Source organism: Mustela lutreola, chromosome 4 (genome assembly GCF_030435805.1).
Source record: "Mustela lutreola isolate mMusLut2 chromosome 4, mMusLut2.pri, whole genome shotgun sequence".
Taxonomy (NCBI): Eukaryota; Metazoa; Chordata; class Mammalia; order Carnivora; family Mustelidae; genus Mustela; species Mustela lutreola.
The window spans coordinates 180287526-180307890 of NC_081293.1; the positions used below are offsets into that span (position 1 = coordinate 180287526).

At 40.4% G+C, this 20365-nt stretch overlaps 1 protein-coding gene across 2 annotated transcripts in view; it reads right to left on the bottom strand.

The window, feature by feature from the left end:
- The window catches only part of UBE2H (ubiquitin conjugating enzyme E2 H), a 104518-nt gene that overhangs the window by 18857 nt on the left and 65296 nt on the right, over nt 1–20365 (bottom strand). The window contains exons 4-5 of one of the 2 annotated variants that reach the window (XM_059171851.1): nt 7271–7310; nt 5839–5891 (exon numbers count right to left, since the gene is read on the bottom strand). The exons of the other annotated variant lie outside the window; for it this stretch is intronic. Of the exons in view, the coding sequence (XP_059027834.1) occupies nt 5839–5891; nt 7271–7310 (93 nt within the window). The remainder of the gene's footprint in view (nt 1–5838; nt 5892–7270; nt 7311–20365) is intronic. 2 annotated transcript variants of the gene reach the window in all.

The window sequence follows — 20365 nt, forward strand, 5'->3', positions numbered from 1 at the left end:
GGCAAAGACTTCACCTGTACACAGTGATCAAAAGCAAATGGCAAGAAAACAAATGCACACTCTCACAACTGAGCCCTTGAACTACGGCCCCCAAGAAGGTAGAACAGCGCTGTGGCTGTCTTTCAAGGCCACAGCCTGGCTCATCTACACCACCATCACGAAACCCAGACCGCTCCGTGAGCCTCATGCTGACCACCAGTGAACGTGAATGTAGCTGTTTAACCTAGGACGACCCTGTTTTTCTGCGTACAGCTAATTAAACTCTTAGGCCAAACACCACATCTGAGTATCTCCAAGCAAACTAACAGAGCTGGCAGACTATGGAGCTAGCTAAGTACTGTGGAGGCCATCAAATCCCAGACTGAGCAAGTTACCTTTATTTCCTACAGCTGACATTTCCCCCATAGTGCTGAGGAGAATCTGCTCCACCTGGCCTCTGTCTAGGAGAGCTGCAAGGACATCCAGCTGTTCCGAAGGTAGGATGATGTTTAGGATTCCAACATGCACAGCTCAATACTGAGTTCTCCAGCCTGTTCTCAGACGGAAGTTGTTGGCCAATCAACCACCCGTGTAGACAAACCCATGTATCTCCTGTCTGTGTAACTGCACTAAAATGGCTAGGAACACAGTTAGCAATCCCTAGTGCAACATAAAACACTATATGAAGACACAGTTACCTTCAGCCAGAGTTTTTTTTTTTTTTTTTTTTTAAAGATTTTATTTATTTATTTGACAGAGAGAGATCACAAGTAGGCAGAGAGGCAGGCAGAGAGAGAGAGGAGGAAGCAGGCTCCCTGCTGAGCAGAGAGCCCGATGCGGGACTCGATCCCAGCACCCTGAGATCGACCTGAGCCGAAGGCAGTGGCTTAACCCACTGAGCCACCCAGGCGCCCCCAGCCAGAGTTTTAATTGGAAAGATTCACAGGCTACTTGACTGAAAAGAGGAATCAAGTAAATATTTCCAACATGAGAAAGCTTAAATTCACTTGGCCCACAGTATAGTACTATTAAATAAATTTATGGTTTAAAATTTTCTAAATGCCTAGTGAAAGAAATTTTTATTTCTCGTTTAATTTTAATCTTAAAGTCCCTGAACCATTCCCTTTGTTGTAGTCAACTTCATTTTGTCTGTGACTGACTCCCCAGATGACTCTAGGGGAAGTAATTTCCCAAATGTTGATTTTTCTCACCAGCAAAGTAAGAAGAGTATCCAGTCCATTGGCTAGCAACCCTAAAGGTGAGAAAGAATAAAACTGTAAACTGCCCAATTTTATAAGAAAATTGTTTTTGACCTTACTTGTCCACAACTTCATCCACAAAATAAGTCATCTACCAAGTCAGTTGAAAAATGAGTAAAATTAAAGAGGAGAGAAACACAATTTACAGGGGTGAAGGATGCATGGCCCAGAATGGTGGGAGAGAAATGAAAGGTGTACTGCAGTGGAAGTGTGAGAGCTTCCAGGAGTGTAAGGAGAAAAGCCGACTATGGATAAAATATATTTGGAAGTAAAAAGGGAAACTGGAAAATAGTAGGGACGCTTAAAAAGCTACCTGTGGCTTAATGAACTTTCCTTCCATCAAGCTTTAAAATTATAGTTGTTTCTAAACCAACATCCAGATCCCCTTGGCTGCATTTTAAGTTTTCCAGAGCTTTTATCATTGCTGTCTGGAAGAGCGGGAAGGGATGCGAAAAAAAGGAAGAAAAAGATGCTATCATACAGGAAATGAAAATAAATCAACTTTGGGGTAGCATCTGCTGCTTTCCTTTTAAGGTCACAACAGTAACAATATTAACTTTTTATTTAATAATTTCATATGATGACAAGCATCTTTATAAAATTAACCATATTACCCACTATAATTAGCTCTCTTGCAAGGCTAAATAATATAAAATTGAAAATTACTGGGTGATTACACCACAATCATACCAATTCTAAGCTTCTGAATAACAAACTACATGGACAATTGGCAAAAGAAAACAAAATGAGAATAGAAGCAATGAGTCGGGGGACTACAGGACTTAAAGCTGCCACAAACAGGGACACTGATCAATAGCAGGTTATGAGAAGTATACATCTGAAGTTTCCACTGGGAATTGCTGCTACCTGAAAACTCTGTACATCCATTGCGGAGTACATGCCTTGGGGCAAAGTTAATTGCAGGAAATTTCACAAGTAATTCCCTGCTTCTTACCATATTATATAGTAGAGGTATTGAAACAAGTTTTGGTTGCCAGGCTAAGCCTTTGGGTTTTCAGTTGAGTATTTGTGTTAACATGCCAACTTTCTCCTATTAGTTGTTTTATATTAAATTCATTTTTTTTTTTGTCCTCGGAACTAAGATTCTCCAAAGAATCACAGCAGGAAACTGAATGACTCCAATAAATTCACCAATTGTAGATTAACTTTGCCAGAGGCTTTAGCAGTTCGCAGTAAAAATTCAGCTTCTAACTCAGGATCAGGGAAGTCTAAAAGAAACTTCAAGGTCATCTGTACCAACCATTTCTGTGTACTTTTATATCAATTATAATTACCTGTTCTAAAACTTTCCATGAACAAAAATGAATTTTCTTGAGTAGTAGTTTGGGTTTGAACAAAGTGTCAGAACAGTTCTCCCATGCTGAGTAATATAGGGCTTAATCTCAAGACCCTGGGGTCAAGAGTTAGTGATCCCAGGTGGCCCGTGAGTTTTTGACTACACTCTAATAATACTTCTTGGGTTCCTGTACTTACCTACATGTTAGTCTTGTCCATGTTTATGTATTATGGAACACTGAATGGTAACTCATACACATGTAATAGGGAAACAGAAGTTCACTTCGACCAATGTGATTTAATCCTTGTTACTAAGTGCTTCACAAAGGAAAGCTTTCCTAACATTCTACAGATGTGATGAAATCTTAAGTCATATTGGGCTTCTGCTTTCAAGTTCTGTTCTGAACCTCGTACAGCCAATGGAAGTAAAGTAAAATGGTACAACCACTTTGGAAAATAGTCTGTCAGTTCCTCAAATGGCTGACCAGAGAGTTACCATGTCACCCAACAATTCTGACCCTAGGCAGACATCCAAGAGAAATGAAAACATTATGTCCACATACAAACTATTCAAAAAAGCCAGAAGGTAGAAACGACCCAACTGTCCATCATCTGACAAATGGATAAAAATGTGATAGCTGTAAAATGCAATATTATCTGATCATACAAGGTATAAAGTACTGATTCACACTACAATGTGATCAATCTTGAAAACATGACATGAACTGAAAAAAAAAAAAAAAAAAAAAAACAGGCACAAGAGACCACATATTATATATTCCACCATTAAAAATTCCAGAATAGGCAAATCTATAAGGACAAAAAGTAGATCAGTCATTGCCTAGGGTTGGGGGTTTCGGGGGTGACAACTAAGGGATTTTTTTTTTTTTAATTTTATTTATTTGAGAGAGAGAGAGCACAAGAGGGGAGAAGGTCAGAGGGAAAAAGCAGGCTCCCCATGGAGCTAGGAGCCCGATGCGGGACATGATCCCAGGATTCTGGGATCATGACCTGAGCTGCTTCACCAACAGACCTGAGCCACCCAGGCGCCCCTAAGGGAATTTTTTTTTTTTAAGGTGAAGAAAATCTATGATGAAAATGTGGTAATGCTTGTATACAACTGAGTTTGCTTAAAAACTATCAAATTACATGCTTTAAATGAGTGAGTTTCAGGTGTGTAAGCTATAATTCAATAAGCTGTTATTTTAAAAAATCTGTTTCTGAGATGTGAAGTACTTGAGAATCAGCAAATCTCTTCCACAAAGCTTTTCTGGTCAACAGTAAAAGAATTAGTTGAGTCCAGTTTATTTTACTGTAATTGGAACCAGCTCACAGTATTATTATGTACATTTCTAAAATGTGAATGCAGTTTAAGAAAATAAATCATTACATCAGCTATTCCAGGCAGCCTGCCATGAGACATTTTTACAAAAAACAATACAAAACAAAACAAAAAAAAACCCCGAATTTAAAAGGAACCCATTTAACTAACCTCAAAGTGTATGTTCTTTCTTGTTGCCTCATCTCCTTATAAGCTGTCGTATCCCTAAAATTCTCATGTTTAACAATATGAGGCATGATTAATCCAGTCACTAGCTCAACAAATATCTGAACCCTTATGTACACCATGCACTGTTTGGGCATTTGTATACCAGTGTGTACACATATACACACACACACAGTCCCTGCTCTTGTGGAGCTTACAATCTAGTAAGACAAACAATAAATGCTGGTTTTAAAGACAGATTTTTAAAACAGAGTGCTATGCTATGGAGAAATGCTGTTTTACATGCAGTATCTAGGCAAGAAGGCTTCTCTGAGAGATGTCTGAGGGGAGAAAAGAAGGAGCCCAGCCATACAAAGACTAGGGACGACAACTCCAGGCAGAGGAAATAATTTTTGAATGGGAGAACAGGAGAAAAAAGCAAAATAAAGAAAAAAAAAAGGATTAACCGTGTGCTGCCGGTGACCAACCTTCTGCCATGAGTCTGATGCATCTAGTTACAGGCATGTCTGGCAAGGTAGCTTGCAGATTACGGCTGGAGTAAGATGTCTCCCCACTGTTCGGTAAGAAAGGTCACCTCTGGTTAAGCCCTGCCTACAGTGATCTCCTTGGACCTCTGGACAGCTGTTCATTATGTGCACCTCCCATTCTTTTTTTTTTTTTTTTAAAGATTTTATTTATTTATTTGACAGAGAGAGATCACAAGTAGACGGAGAGGCAGGCAGAGAGAGAGAGAGAAAGAGAGGGAAGCAGGGTCCCCGCTGAGCAGAGAGCCTGATGCGGGACTCGATCCCAGGACCCTAAGATCATGACCTGAGCCAAAGGCAGTGGCCCAACCCACTGAGCCACCCAGGCGCCCCTGCATCTTCCATTCTTTCACCACACATGGGTACAAGGTGCTGTATAAGGAAGTGCTGGGACATACTGACCAATCACACATGCGCCCCAGTGACCCATGTGGCAGGAAATCATCTAGTGGCACAAAAAGGCATGAACAACACACACAGGTACAAAGCAAAAGTGGGCCACGAAAAAAGGGATATAAAATGCAGGAATGTGCAGAGATTGCCTGCAGCTGGAGCATCAGGGGAAGCCTCATGGAGAGGGGCATGAGAGCAAAGAGTCTGTGACACCTGAGAACTTGGACATGTGGGGGTATACAGATCCGTTTGTTGTACCCCTAATTAAGTATATTTCAAAACATTCTTAACTCTCCAAGTTACAAACTCAGGGAGAGAAGGCATGATTCTCCTTGTATCTCTCTGTGATACTTAGCATTGTATCGCGATGTATCATGATTCATTGTAAGAAGAGATGTTGATTTTAGGATTGAGGCAAGGTTAAATTATTCTTTGTTTCATAATGAGATTTTGAACTTCAAAACAGAAGACTCCCAAACTTCTTAATATACCATCTCACTTCACAGGGATATTCCTAGGAGTTTTTCCAAAATTCAAAGGTATTACAAGTGAACAGGTAGATAGTATGCTTCTGCGCGCACGCGCGCGCGCACACACACACACACACACACAATGTTTACATGTGTGTATTTGTAGTCTGCATTCGTACATCACTACACCTTAAGTGCAGAATCCCACAAGATTATTTTAAACTTCCACTGCTAAATCGAAGTTCGTACTTCAGAGAAAATTTTTTTTCACTCATAAAACTTTCCCATCCAGGCCCTCATCATCCCTTCCCATTCCCAACAAAACATCCTAAACCAGAGAAGAAGTGCCAAACAACATTTTTTAGGCAGTGTCTCAACATCTCTAAAAAATATTCCATGGCCAAACTCACCATAGAGAGCTGTCCAAGTTTGATTAATTACATCTAGACACACAGTTCCTGACCTGAAACAGATGGAAAGAATGGCATTTTTTAAAAAAATCAGAAAGCTAGTCACATGTAACTGGCAACTAATTTTACTTATCAAGAAAAGTACCTTTAATAGATCATCAAAAAACAACACAAGACAAAAAAAAAAAAAAAAGAAAGAAAGAAAGAAAGAAAAAAGAAAAGAGAAAGAAAAAGAAAAAGAAAGAATCCCAATTAGGGAAAGTATGATGAGGAGCAGAATATATACGAAATCTTAAGTGTTTCCTTACAGACTGAAAGGGAAAACCCACAATGGAGAAACCAGACAACACCTTAAGCAGGTGCTGAGGATTCACAGGGAGGACCCGGCAGAGGGTGAAGCAGACAACCCTGTGCACCTGCCCAGGACGTGGCACTTCAGGCCTAACGTGCATCCTCTGGCTCTAATGAGGAGGAAACCCCACACAACCCCAAACTGGGGGGCAGTCTTTAAAATAACTGATCTATATTCTTTTAAAACATCAACTTTAAAAAAGCTGAGGAACTATTCCAGATTAAGTAGTTTAAAGAAACATGACAAGTAAATGCAATACATGGTCCTGGGCTGATGATCCTTCACTGACCGGGGGGCGGGGGCGGGTAGTGCCAAAAAAATACGTGGGGCTGAATGTGGCAGTAGATTTAGTAGTACGGGGCTGTATTCAATTCCTGCATCTGACTGTGCCATGGTGACTAACAAAGCATCCTTGTGGATCATGCCCTGGTGACGGACACAGAATATGTGCGGACAACGGGGCATGATGTATGTGCATGACCCGCTCAGAGCTCAGAATACCTCCTGGGTTATGTGTCTAACAGCAGAATTTAGTGCTGTGACGAGGAAAAACTGTGGAACAAAAAAATCATGTACTGCCAACAGCATCAGAAGTACACAACAGGAGGCACATTTTAAAGCGTCACTAATAAAATATTAGGAAGGAAAGAAAGGTATGTAAGAGTCATTAACTGAAATGAAACTATAGCCATTCACGTTTGCTTTACTCTCAAGAACCCAGAAACACTTAGGGGCTGGAAACAGTACATTTGTATACAGAAAACTGATCTGTGAATTGTGTCCACACGAAGAGAACAGAGCCGTGGAGCAGGGCAAATGCTAGCTAGGTCTCACAGGGAATGAAGGGCCCATGCACGACAATGGAAAAACTAAGCAGCCCAACAGCAGGACGTGCACTAAGTGGTTTTGAGTATCAGAACCCTGGACTCCAATAGTGTAAGTGGCCACACAGTCCTCTCCGCTGATAAAATCCAAAAAGATAATTGAGAAAAAGATAATTTTTAATAATGGAGAGAGAGAGATGAACGCTAAAAAGAGCAGTTGCTGCTAAGATTTAAACATTTTTAAACAGTTACTTACGCTTCATCAATGTTGGGATGGAAAATTTTATTCATGAATCCTGTAAAAAGAGATGTTAATTAGCAGCAAAAAAGTGTCCAGAGAACAATTCGTTTTTAAGTATTTCAGTACTGGAAACAATTTCAGTATTGGAAAAAGTTGATGATACCCATACTGATTACTTTTATATGCTTGGTTACTGATAAGACAAAATATTCTCCTGATAGTGTCAATTACTTAAAGCACATCAGAGTTCTATTTAAAAAAATGAGCAAACTTTGAGAGCAATGCAGCTTCTTATATACAGAATAATCATTGAGAGACTTTTCTGAGCTATGAAGGGTACCTGCCAAGAAAACACGTAGTCCTAAATAGGTTGTAACTGGTGCTGATTCCTTTTATCAGAAAGTTAAGAAAGCTACTCTGACTTCCCTCCCAAAGGTTTTATGTTCAATCTCTAAATTTAGAGGTTCTGCATTTGAACTTCTCCTTCTGCTGCTCAGTTACTGGTATACTGCTGGGCTACACCGTGTGGGGAACATGAATGAAGCTGCTGAAACACTAAAGAAGCACCGCTTCCAAACCACGAAGGATTTCATAAGAATGGTGACCAAAATATTTCCTTTAACTTTAGTCTACTCATTCCAGGAAACCCAGTTTTTTGATTAAAATTGGGGCAACCAAGAAATGAGGCAAGGAGTTTAAAAAAAAAAAAAATCTGTCAGATGGCTCTATCTGTCAGGGATTCAAATTTTTGGTTTATTCTAGAAAAACAAGGAGAGAATTTAACAAATTATGTATTTGTAATTTTTAAAAAAGATTTTATTTTTAAGTAATCTCCACACCCAATGCAGTACTTGAACTCACAACCCTGAGATCAAGGGTCACATGCTCTACTATCTACTAGACTTTAACAAATATATTGACATTTAAGTTCCAAGGAGAAACTTATTTTTTCTCTAATTAAGAATCAGTGATTTGGGGGCGCCTGGGTGGCTCAGTGAGTTAAAGCCTCTGCCTTCGGCTCAGGTCATGATCCCAAGGTCATGATCCCAAGGTCCTGGGATCAAGCCCTGCAGCGGGCTCTCTGCTCAGCAGGAAGCCTGCTTCCTCCTCTCTCTCTGCCTGCCTCTCTGCCTACTTGTGATCTCTGTCAAATAAATAAATAAAATCTTAAAAAAAAAAAAAAAAGAATCAGTGATTTGGGGTGCCTGGGTGGGTCAGTGGGTTCAAGTCTCTGCCTTTGTCTCAGGTCATGATCCTAGGGTCCTGGGACTGAGCCCCACATTGGGCTCTCTCCTCTGTGGGGAGCATGCTTCCTTCTCTCTCTGCCTGCTGTGATCTCTAATAAATAAATAAAATCTCTGAAAAAAAATACCTTAAAAAAAATCAGTGATTTAATCAGTTTATATATATGCAAATGACAATATGCTAAAGAAGAGGTCCACTGTCAAAGCTGTCATTTTATCATCCTTATCTCGAGACTTCTTTATGCCATTTCATACTTCCAATAAATTGAAGTTCCCTACTACAGTGAGTCACTATGTCCCTCCCAATCCCACCCTCTTTCACCCCTCCCCCCACCCCACCTTCCATTTCTTTTTCTTTCATTCAAAATATACTTGGTTAACACCTGTTTGTCTAGCACTGTGCTGGTTCAGGGCATCAAGGTAGCCAGGCAGCATACTTTGCCCAGGAGGTCACCACAGGGGCGGGACGGGACACAAGTCAGTAAGGACAGAGCGCACAAAGAACTGACAAGAGTTGAGGGTATGAGAGGGAAAGAGGAAGGTACCAGGGAGTACTGAGAAGGGGCATTGGAGGAGGGTCCTCAAGGACGAGTTTCAACAAAGGTCATCTCGGAAAAGAACTTCTCTAGACTCAGGAAACAGATACACAAAATCCTGGTTATGTATTTCAGTCTTTGCTTGCTCTAGTCACTCCAATACTAACTATGCTTCTAAATTTTGTTTTTTACTCTTTCATGTTGAAATAGCTTGTTTTCTCTAATTCTCTCGAGAGCCCATGCAATGTTTAGATTACTCTGATGTAAAAAGAAATGACTTATATCCAATTACTATTTCGTATTAATTTTTCATTAAGGAAATAAGTTGCTTCCAAGTCTAGATTTAAGTACGTGTTTATTGAAGAGATTAAACTAAGCCAATATAAATGTTCATGTCTTAATGTTAAGAGGATAATAATTCTATATGAGCTTGGAAAAACACTAATAAATGTATCCATGAAGAACCATGAGGGTATTTGTCCCAGCATTATTTTAAATGCCAAGAACCAAATGCAATCCTATCAAAGGGACTGGACAGACTGTAGTACATCTATATGCTGGGAGTCCTATGGTAATGAACTAGCTAAGTATCAATTTGGATAGAACCATAGCTGAGGGGAGGAAAAAAAAAAAGTTGCAGAATAGTATTTGTAGCATGATACCATTTAGATACACTCCAACAAGGCAAGGCTACCTATCTCTATGATAACAAAAGTACAGAAAACTGTACGGACCAACATAAAACGAACTTACCAAAGTAATCAACTATTTCAGTGAGGGCGCAGGGTCAAGATCATGTGGGAACAGGGAACAGAATGGGAATGGTGATTAAAGATGAATCTATCTACAACACTATTTCTTTTAAAAAGAGGTAATGGGCTTGTATATTATTTGTTCTTTTTTTTTTTTAAGTGTGCACATAGGTGGGACACTAGAAGCAAACATATACAACTTAACAGTGGTTAATTCTTCATGGTGGGAATACTGTCTCCATTATAGTTTTCAAATGGCATCACCACCCCGCTCCCCAATCCCATACCCAAAGTAGGATCACAGTAACGTCAAAAAAGCTAGAAGGAAACAACCATGTGTCAATAATAGTCAACTTAGAGAGACTCCCTCATTAGTATTACTCTCCGGACTTTCCAAAATTTCTATATTGTGTCATTTTAATAGTTGGGGGAAAAAAAAACCCTTTCAAGTTAAAAAAAAAATTACAAGCAGTAGCAAACATACTAAAGCAGACCCAATTATACATAGGTTATCTAATGCTGAACCATTTTAAGGAAAATCAACTATTTTATTTGATCTCAGATCTTACACGTTCTTGTTTAAGTAAATTCATTACCCCCCCCCCCAAATCAAAAAAGATCTTCAGGTTATAAGGCATGTGATCCTCCAGATCAGTTACAAATGGGAATCTACTGCTATTACAACTGTCGAGAAACTGCCAGATGAGTGGGAAACACTGGTGTTTAGCCACTAGATGGTTTAATTCAAGAGACTCATTCTATTATATGAAAAGTACTTTGGCTTGAGGACACAATTAAAAACTTAGAATTCGTTCTTGATGCTTAAAATCCTGCTTCTGCTACATGGTTCATGAGTAACACCTAGGAAAGCAACCCCCCCAGTGCTACAATCCAAGAAGCCCCTGGAGAGCTCTTTATGAACAGAAGTACTCTGCTAGAAGGTGCCAGACAGGAATGCTGGGGTGGGGGCTGCAGTTGTAAATGGGATGGTCAAGGAGGGCCTCAGGGAGGAGGTGTCAATTAGAAGGAGGTAAGGGAGGAATCATTCAGTATCTAGGGGAAGAGCATCTATACAGCACTAACAGCCAAGCGCAAAATGCATCAGGACTTTGCTTGCTGTGTCTGAAGACCAGCAGAGAGACTGGTGAGGCTGAAGCAGTGAGTAAGGAGAAGCCAAGAAGCGAGGTCAGAGAGGTGATGAGCATTTGTGGGCCCTTTTAAGGGTACGGATTTTAAATCATTCTGAGGTGGGAAGCCAGAGACTTAGCTAAAACAGTGATAAATAAATCCCTTTTTAAAATTTTTGTTTCTAACAGAAGTCTTATCTCTAAAAAAACAAAACAAAACAAAACAGGTGAATAAGGAAACAGCTCAATCAGGTCACAGCACCTTAGTGCTGGGGACAGAACAAAGGTCTCAAGCAAAATGGAGTGGGCTGTCTCTCCCACAGTAAAAATGAAGTTTAAACAATCTGATGGCGCAGGGAACCCCAAAGGTGTTAATAAAATAGCTAGGGTCAAAAGAGCTTTAAATGTTTACCAAAACAGTCTCTGAAAGATTAAGGTGCCTCCCTCCTGGTACAAGGTCTGGAGATTACATTTGGAATCAATAGAGTTTCCACACTGTTTTCAATTAAGTCAAGATTCTGGCTTGGCTGAATCCAAGAATACATAATAGTGCCAAAAAGGACTTAGTAAACATACTCTTAGTAATAAATGGGTTGGAGCCTAATCCCCAGTGCCCCTGCTAAGTATAAAACATCATCTGCGCTCTGAGACAGAGGGCAAACTCAGATGGGAAATAGGAAAGGATTCACAGGGACTTGAGTTCTGGTCCCAACCCTGCTATTAACTGCAGGCCCTGGCTAGATCACTTCACTTCTGTGGGTCTAGGTTTTCACATGGAATAGCCAGACTGTATGATCTCCAAAATCTCCACTCTTCATTCCGTTAATAAAGGGACTATCAACTCTTAACAATCTAGGATTTAGTAACAATGGCCAGAGCTCTGGCAACAGAGGAGTTTAGAGAAAATGTCAATAGTTAAGTCCATAAAGGAAATGAATTCTGCAAGGCACATTTTTAGGTACAGAAATATTCTGGAGCATGTAATACAAGGAGGCTAACAACATGCTAAAATATCACAAAGAGATACAAAATCCATGGACTACTCCAAAGTAGGTAGAAACAGAGTTTATAACCTTGCCTTGGAGGAACAAATTCAGCCAGACCGATTCTACCCAAAAAACAATCTCCAGACCACAATGATCTCTTCCTATACCAGGCTTTTTCAACTGTTAGAAAAACACCCAAAGCAAATAAACAGGAGTGTATCTCCTTTACCTTTGCTCTCAGACAAGCTGTGGAGAGCGTTTCTGGCAAAGCCACTCACATTCTAGATAACAATGGCAACAATGGCACTTCTGGACGAGAAGGGGAGGAGACAGAGAAAGAACAGGCTAGGAATTCAGAATTCAGAGAAGGAACATTCTCAGGACTGAGTGTGTTTGCCCTGGCACGTTTTCCTTCCTTTTGGCAATGCTATCACCACACTAATGAATACGTCTGCAGTAAGAGAATTTTCCCAACACTTGTTTCCATTCAACCAGGAACTATTTTGAAGATATTTTAAGAAAACATATTTTGAAAACTGCTTTTATGAAAACACGGTAAGTGGAAGTAGCAAGTCATTTTTAATCTACATGATTTAAGATTTTATTCACCAGACATTTTCTAATCATATATATATTTCAGTGATTTGACCAGATACAATTCAGAACGCTTTCAAATCTTTTAGACAATTATTCTCTGGCATGACTTCAGGCACTTGTAAAAGGGAGGATGTTAGGAATAAAGGTTTAGCGAAACAGCTCACCACCTCACCCTCGGTCTTTCAGCAGAAGGGAATCAGCTCATTTTTAACTCTGGAGGAGGAATCCAAATCGTACTTAGTTGAGGTTAAAAAAAAAAAAAAAAAACCACCAAAAAGACTACGTATCTTAAAAAGTAAAAGAACAGACTATTAAAACAGAAAAATATGCCATGCTTTTGCTTGTTATACTCCAATCTCAACTGTTCTGGAATAACGAATTTTTTGACCCACAGGCTAATAGGCAGAGAAAGTAAATGACATCAACATCAAGTCATGCTGAAAACTGGTTTTTATTTTAGCCTGTTTCTGTTGTCTAATCCCAGGAGGGGATCTGTACAGAGTTGTACACACTTTTGAGTACTTCTGATACTGGGGTCAGTACGTAAATAAAAGTGGGAAAAATTCATCACCTCTTACTTGTGAGGATATTTTTTTTTTTTTTAAAGATTTTATTTATTTATTTGACAGAGAGAGTTCACAGTAGATAGATAGGCAGGCAGAGAGAGAGAGAGGGAAGCAGGCTCCCTGCTGAGCAGAGATCCCGATGCGGGACTCGATCCCAGGATACTGAGATCATGACCTGAGCCGAAGGCAGCGGCTTAACCCACTGAGCCACCCAGGCGCCCGAGGATATTTTTAATGATCAAATTTGTGGACAATGAAATACCTAGGTCCAGTTATCAATACAGAAATTTCCTTCAGAATAATCTTGTGAAATGAGAAGTCAAACAAGTGTCTCATGAAACACGGTAAATCCACCCTAAGGTAAGTAGGCAAACAGCAGCACCAAGGGCAAAAATGGTAGCTCTATCCCGGGGTAAAATGCGCTTGTACTGCAGATGGTTGAGGCAGTTGTGGCTGATGCAATTTAATTTTAAGTTTACGAATTCCTGTGAGAAAACAGTAAGTGAATATATTCAATTATTCTGATATTCCATCTTCATGATAGATGCCCACATAAAGTAGAGAATTCAAAAGCAAACTGATTAATTCTATTTTGTAAAGTATATATAACTGTTCAAAATATATTTATTAAAGATTGCATCTTATCATCCCTACAGCAGTGTCTCAGACTACACCTTTTTTAAGAGTAATAATTCTAGCATGCAGGAGGTGACCAGGGTTGGGATGGTCCAGTGGGTGGGGATGCCGCCAGCTTCGGCAGCGACAGCCATCCTGCCAGCTTTGCGCATGAGCACACGCTCAGGGAGAGTTTCATCTTACCTCAGCAGCCAGGCCCAGCCCGTGGCAGCCTGCACCCGGGCAGAAGTCTCTTCAGAGAGCTGAGCCTTTCCGACTCAGGAGAGATGGACCTGGGCCGGTCTCTTCTTAGGTGAGGAACAGACCAAGGAGCTCACTGTCAATGCCCTGTGTCATGGGAACTTCTGACTGATCCTGTGTGTGTTCAGGAGATCTAAACTCAACAAGGGGTCCTCTTTTCTGTTTCTTCCTTTCTCTCTGACAATATGGAATCTGAGGAATGGGCTGGACGGATAAGAAAAGTTCATTTATAACTAAGAAAAGGTGAAGTGTTATCCTTCCACAGCCAAACCCTGCTACCAACCTAGCAGATTAAGACCTGCAGCCTTAAATCTACTCTCCTGTAGTTTCATCCTTGGAAGATTATAATCTCTTTCCTTTCTCCACAATTTATCTTTCACTTTCCTGATCATTCTTATTACCACAGTGTCTGAAATCAGGCAGTATTCATTCTCATGGTCAGAGCAGTAGAGAAACACACGGCCACTCTGAGTAAACAAAGTCATGGTTACAAGATGAGGCTCCAGTAAGGCTGCTTGGGTTGTACTCTGTGAACCTCGGCCAAGAATTACTGAATCTCTTTGCCTTTTTCTTTCCTTCCTTCCTTTCTTTCTTTCTCTCTTTCTTTCTTCATAAAGCTAGGTTAAATATTGGTATCTACACATCATAGGGCTGTTATGAAGAGTCAACGAATCTACGTATAGCACCTGACCAGCAACCAGCCCACAGTAAGCACTCAAGTTTACTATCAGCTTCATGAGCTTAGGCAAGTAACTTCATCTCACTTTCCTTGTCCTAAGAATGAAAATATCTGCCCCTACCTCCTCGTCTCTGAATCCTTTAGCAACTGTCCAGAGCATTAGAGGCTGTGTTGATGACTGGATTTTGGGTTTCCCATAACCCCATCATGCAGGAAATAGCAAATATAGTTACTCTAACATTTACTACTAAAAAGACCATTCTAATTGCATTTGGGATGGGGTGAAATACTGGACTGGAAACCAGAAGTCAGATTCTGCAACTAGTTAGTATTGATTTATCTCTACCTTCCTGAGCCTCGTTTTTACTATCCCTAAAATGAGGTAACTGGGTGATATATGTGACATTCCTTCTAGCAATAAGGTTTTCACAACACCAGAAATATGAAACAAATCTTAAATTACAGTGAACAAGTTTTTCAAAGGGAACTAAGACATTACTCTTATTTGTTTTTAGAAGAATCACAGTTTAACTAAAGATAGAGGAAGCCAAGAAGGATACACGTTTTCATTATGGTAACAATCCAAAAAAGGAGGAACGGAGCTAATGCCAAGAAGATGTCAAAATTAATAACCAGCTTAAAAGCTAGAGGTCACCTACTATAATTAAGTAGGAACTAATCTAAAGAGCAAGTTAGGCAGAATTTTTATATAGCAAATGGGAAGATTATATAATAACGAATCGCCAAAGGCAGAATTAAAACTGATATAAGCCAGTTTCAAGAAGGAAATGGACAAATCTGATAGAAGCAAGCTTGTACAGAGGCAAGGCCCTCCTGGGGCGGAGGGGGAAGGGAGGAAAAGCTCACTACTATTTTTATTCTGGTAAGAGCAGAATGAAGGTGAATGAATTTAGATATTACAGACTGTTAACAGGGGTTTTTCCAATAATAGGGCCAATCTGACCACTAGGTTCTTCTATCACTTAGAACTTCAGCATCTGGCCCCCAAATCTGTCTCTCTGTCTGTCTCTATCTCTCATCATTTATAGAGACATTAGCTATCACCCATACAGACCACACTCCTCACCCTCTGTCGTCTCAGTCCCTGAAGCTTCCTCTCAGTGTCCCCTTCCTCTATCTCATCTCATTCACACTGCCAGAACATACCCGAACTTCGTCATCTTACAGACAGCTTCACCTCCAAGATCACAGACACCTCTGGCCACCACAGTCTCCTATGAATGCAAATCCACTGACCCTCCCTTTTCTTCCCGCCTACTAGCCCTCCTATCTTCACCCATCCTTGCTCAGTTTAAGATTTAAGAGCCATCACCATGATCGCTTTGTAACAACCCTCTGCAAATCCTGTGCCCTCGCCCCTCCAAAACACCCAACTATAACAAGGAAACCCATCATTCACATCCGCTGTAGTTGGACTTGAAGGTGCCATTAAACACTCATTCATTCGCTTGTTCACGCCCTCACCTCAATATAGAGCAGGCAGTGTCTCAAACCCCGAGGAGGGAAGAAAGAATGTTAGTACAACAGAACCAGGGCCTGCCTTCATGGAGTTTGTATCTACTGGGCTGGCAGGGAGGAGACACACAGCATCTGCACCAACTTTTAAAAGTATGCTCAGTAACCTTCTGTGGGTTCAACATCACCAGTAATCTTCCTTTCTCCTTTCACTGATGGCCTGTTCCCCGTTCTCCAATGACTCAGGCATTTTACCGTTATTCTGCAAATCTTCTGTTCCCTTTGCTCCTCCATTTTCACTCTGACTTAAAAGCCCTGCCCGTTTTCTTTGAGAAATTATGGGCCAATGGGCAGGATTCTTCATTTTTGCCATCAAAATCCTCCCAGCACACATGCTCATTTTTCCTGCCTCAACTGTTCACTCAAATATTTAAGGTCTTCCAAAACACAAGTCCTCCATTTGTGTTCTGATCTTGTCCCTTCTAACATCTCAGAGGCACTGTGACTTCAAGCCCCCTCCTGATCCCCAGCATCACCAAGATTTCCCTCATTTTCTGGACAACTCCCTAGAGCAAGCACACAGGCATCCTTCAGAATCTCCCGCTTCAGTAGTAAACTAGAGCAAGCACACAGGCATCCTTCAGAATCTCCCGCTTCAGTAGTAAACTAGAGCAAGCACACAGGCATCCTTCAGAATCTCCCGCTTCAGTAGTAAACTAGAGCAAGCACACAGGCATCCTTCAGAATCTCCCGCTTCAGTAGTAAACTAGAGCAAGCACACAGGCATCCTTCAGAATCTCCCGCTTCAGTAGTAAACTAGAGCAAGCACACAGGCATCCTTCAGAATCTCCCGCTTCAGTAGTAAAACACAAACCTTCCTTTTATCTCCCCCAATTTGTGTGTTTTCCTTCATACAGCCAAACTTCTTCAAGACAATGTATTATAGACATCAGAGTTTCTCCATGTTGGCACCCTGATCCAAACCACCAGTATTTCTACTCTTCTCCCACAATAAGAGAGTGATCATTAACACCTGCTTAGAACCTTTCAATGATTTTTCCACTGCATTAAAAATAAAATTCAAGCCTTTCACCTGGCCCACAAAGCCCTACAGGACCTCACCCTACTTGCCACTTGGACCCTCTCTTCTACTCCACTGTTCACCCACCCTTCCACCTTTCTCGGGCATGCTAAGCTCCCATCTGCCTCAGGGCCTTTTCCCTCACAATTTCTCCTGCTTGGAATGCTCTCCTCCCTGGTACTGGAGGATCAGGGCTGGCTTATTTTTCCCTTTTCATTTAAACCTCAAGCTTAAATTTACTTTGTCAGAGAAGCCCTTGCTCAACACCTAATCTAAGGTAGCTATTATGTCAATTTTATCACATCAATTCTCTATAAAGCTATCAGGCATTTTAAATTTTTGCTTTTTCTTTTTTCCCCTCAAAGAATATAAGGATCAAGAGGAGAATTTGTTCACCTCTGTATCTCCAGCACCTAGAGTAATCCCCTGTATACAGATGGTAGCTAATAAATTTGTGGAGCTGATTAGAATAGCGTAAAGTGTATCCATATTCTGAGAAAGTAGGTTCTCCTTCAGCTGCCATCTATACTCTAAAACAAACAAGTAACTGCAAAATTTCACTTTCAGAACAGCAGTAAAAAGGGAGCTTTTAACAATGGCTTACATTCTCATAGCATCATCTATAAAAACTGAAAAAGCAAAACAAAAAAACTTTAACGAAACCTTCCCACTAGAACCTTGTTTCTCTCTCTACTGGAATTCCAAAGATATAGATCACTACAAAGTAGCAATTATATAACTGAGACAGAAACTAAATTCAAAAAACCAAGGTCATGAAAGTAGAGAAATACAGAGGTGATCTGAATGGAATTTTGCTTCCTCAGTCTAAGAACTCATTCTACTTGTGGAAATATAATGGTCCAAATAAGCCTCTGCTAAATGACTAAGCCCAAACCCTATCAGAAACTACATATCCCACTCCAAATCCTGGTCCACCCCTGACAACACACTGAGGAGGTAACTGTACAATGTTTCCATCTAGGAAAACACAAAGTAAAATGGTAAACATCCTAAACTCTATAGTTTGGTCATACCATAAAATTCCATTCCAAAAATATTGTGAGGTAATTTCTGGCCACAGTGAAACAAAAACTTAGAATGCTAGAGGTGTCTGCTATTCTGACAATGAAAAAGGTTCTATCACTTTCCTTAACTGCTGGCACAAATACAACTAATAAGGTGCACTGATTATCAGAATATCTTTTAATTAAGAACCTCTGGCAGACTGGGAGACTTACAAGAGACTGTGACAGGTTATCTAATCTAGTTTCCTTGAAACAGGAAGATCTAAACCGTTCTATTTAGAGAAGAGCTGACCTAACCATAAAGGCCACTGGGAGAGCTCAGCATCGTTTTCCAGCTATTGTCACTGCCCATGACCTTTCCAATTGGTCTCCATTTACTCATACGGTTTGGCTAGCTCTTGCTATATGCCATTGGCAACAAATTCCACTGCAGAATGAGCATGGTATCCCCCCTCCACCATTTTATCAACCATTAAGCAAACCATTAAGCAGTCCCTCCAGAACCTTGTTCTCAACTAATCATTCCTCTTACTCTGCTCTGGTATCACCAGATTTCAATCCAGACACACAATGCCTGCAGCCTGTTCCTGGGAGAGAGTCCTCCTCACTGCTAATGTGGAGATGTACACAGGCAGTATTTCAAAAGTTTGTTTCCAGGCTTGTCACCTGGATCTTACAACATAGTTTTCTATTTTTAGGAAGTATAAATGAGGGGTGCCTGGGTGGCTCAGTGGGTTAAAGCCTCTGCCTTCGGCTCAGGTCATGATCTCAGGGTCCTGGGATCAAGCCCCGCATGACAGGAAGGGAAGGAGGCTCTCTGCTCAGCAGGGAGCCTGCTTCCCTTCCAGTCTCTCTGCCTGCCTCTCTCTGCCTACTTGTGATCTCTGTTAAATAAATAAATAAAATCTTTAAAAAAAAAAAAAAGTATAAATGAAAAAAATAAAAGTGTTAAGTGGTGACAGAGTTCCCACACTAAGGGAAGGCTATGGTTATTACAAAAGATTCTAAAATACTCTGTACTTCTGAAAGAGGACATAAAATGACAAATTCTTAATTTTCTCTTGAATGCTTCTGTTTAAGTAGCTGTGGTGTGACGGAGACCACTACAGATCCTGAAGGCAGACTTCAAGGTATTTTCAAGACCTTTAGATGCTGAAAGCCTTAAATCTAGGTGCACTGAATATCAGAATATCTTAATCAGAATATCTTCTAATTAAGAACCTCTGGCAGACTTATGTCTGTATTTTATTGGAAGACATAATCCCCCCTCCGGTCTTAGGTTTATCAAAAATATTATTATTATTTATTAGCTACGAACAAGGGCCTTTTCTGGTTCATCTGAAGAGAAAAATGGAGCGGGGGGGAGGGGGGAGACACAAGTGGAAGAGTTAGACAGAAAAGAGGACTGTCCGCAGCAGCAACCCAAGAGAAGGGACAAGAGGACAAGAAAGAAAAAAAAATGAAGTTACGTGTAAAGGTTTAGAGACAGTGCCCAAGATACAATAAACGAAACTGCAAGCAGAAAAACAAAGGAAAGAGAACAGTCTGTACCCTTACACACACACATCATTAAAACTAAAAGGAAAAAGGAAACTGGTGGGGAAACATGAGGGCCAGCAGGCTCTTAGCAAGCTACCAGGTGAGAATTCTGGCCAAGGATAAGCTTAACGGCCTTCTAGAACAAAGGACAGGAAAAGTGTAGACCCAGACAAAGATGGAGAGGGACATTCAGAAGTTACACATCTGCCATATGTTAAAAACTATATCCTCCTATAATATAAAGGACCTTATTGTATTTAGAAATTACACAAAAAATGTTTTTAATCTCTTTAACACCCATGGATAACAGTATCAATGTTTTGGCATTCATACTTGGAATTTCATGGAAAAATTACAGTTACACTAGAGAAGATTACCATTTTTCTGTGTATTCCTTTATTTATTTATTTTTAAAAGATTACATTTATTTGTCAGAGAGAGAAAGAGAACTCGAGCACAAGCAGGGGGAGCAGCAGGCAAAGGGAGAGGCAGGCTCTCCGCTGGGCAAGGAGTCTTTTTTTTTTTTTTTTTTTTTTTTTTAAGATTTTATTTATTTATTTGTCAGAGAGAGAGAGAGAGCAAGAGTGAGCACAGGCAGAGTGGCAGGCAGAGTCAGAGGGAGAAGC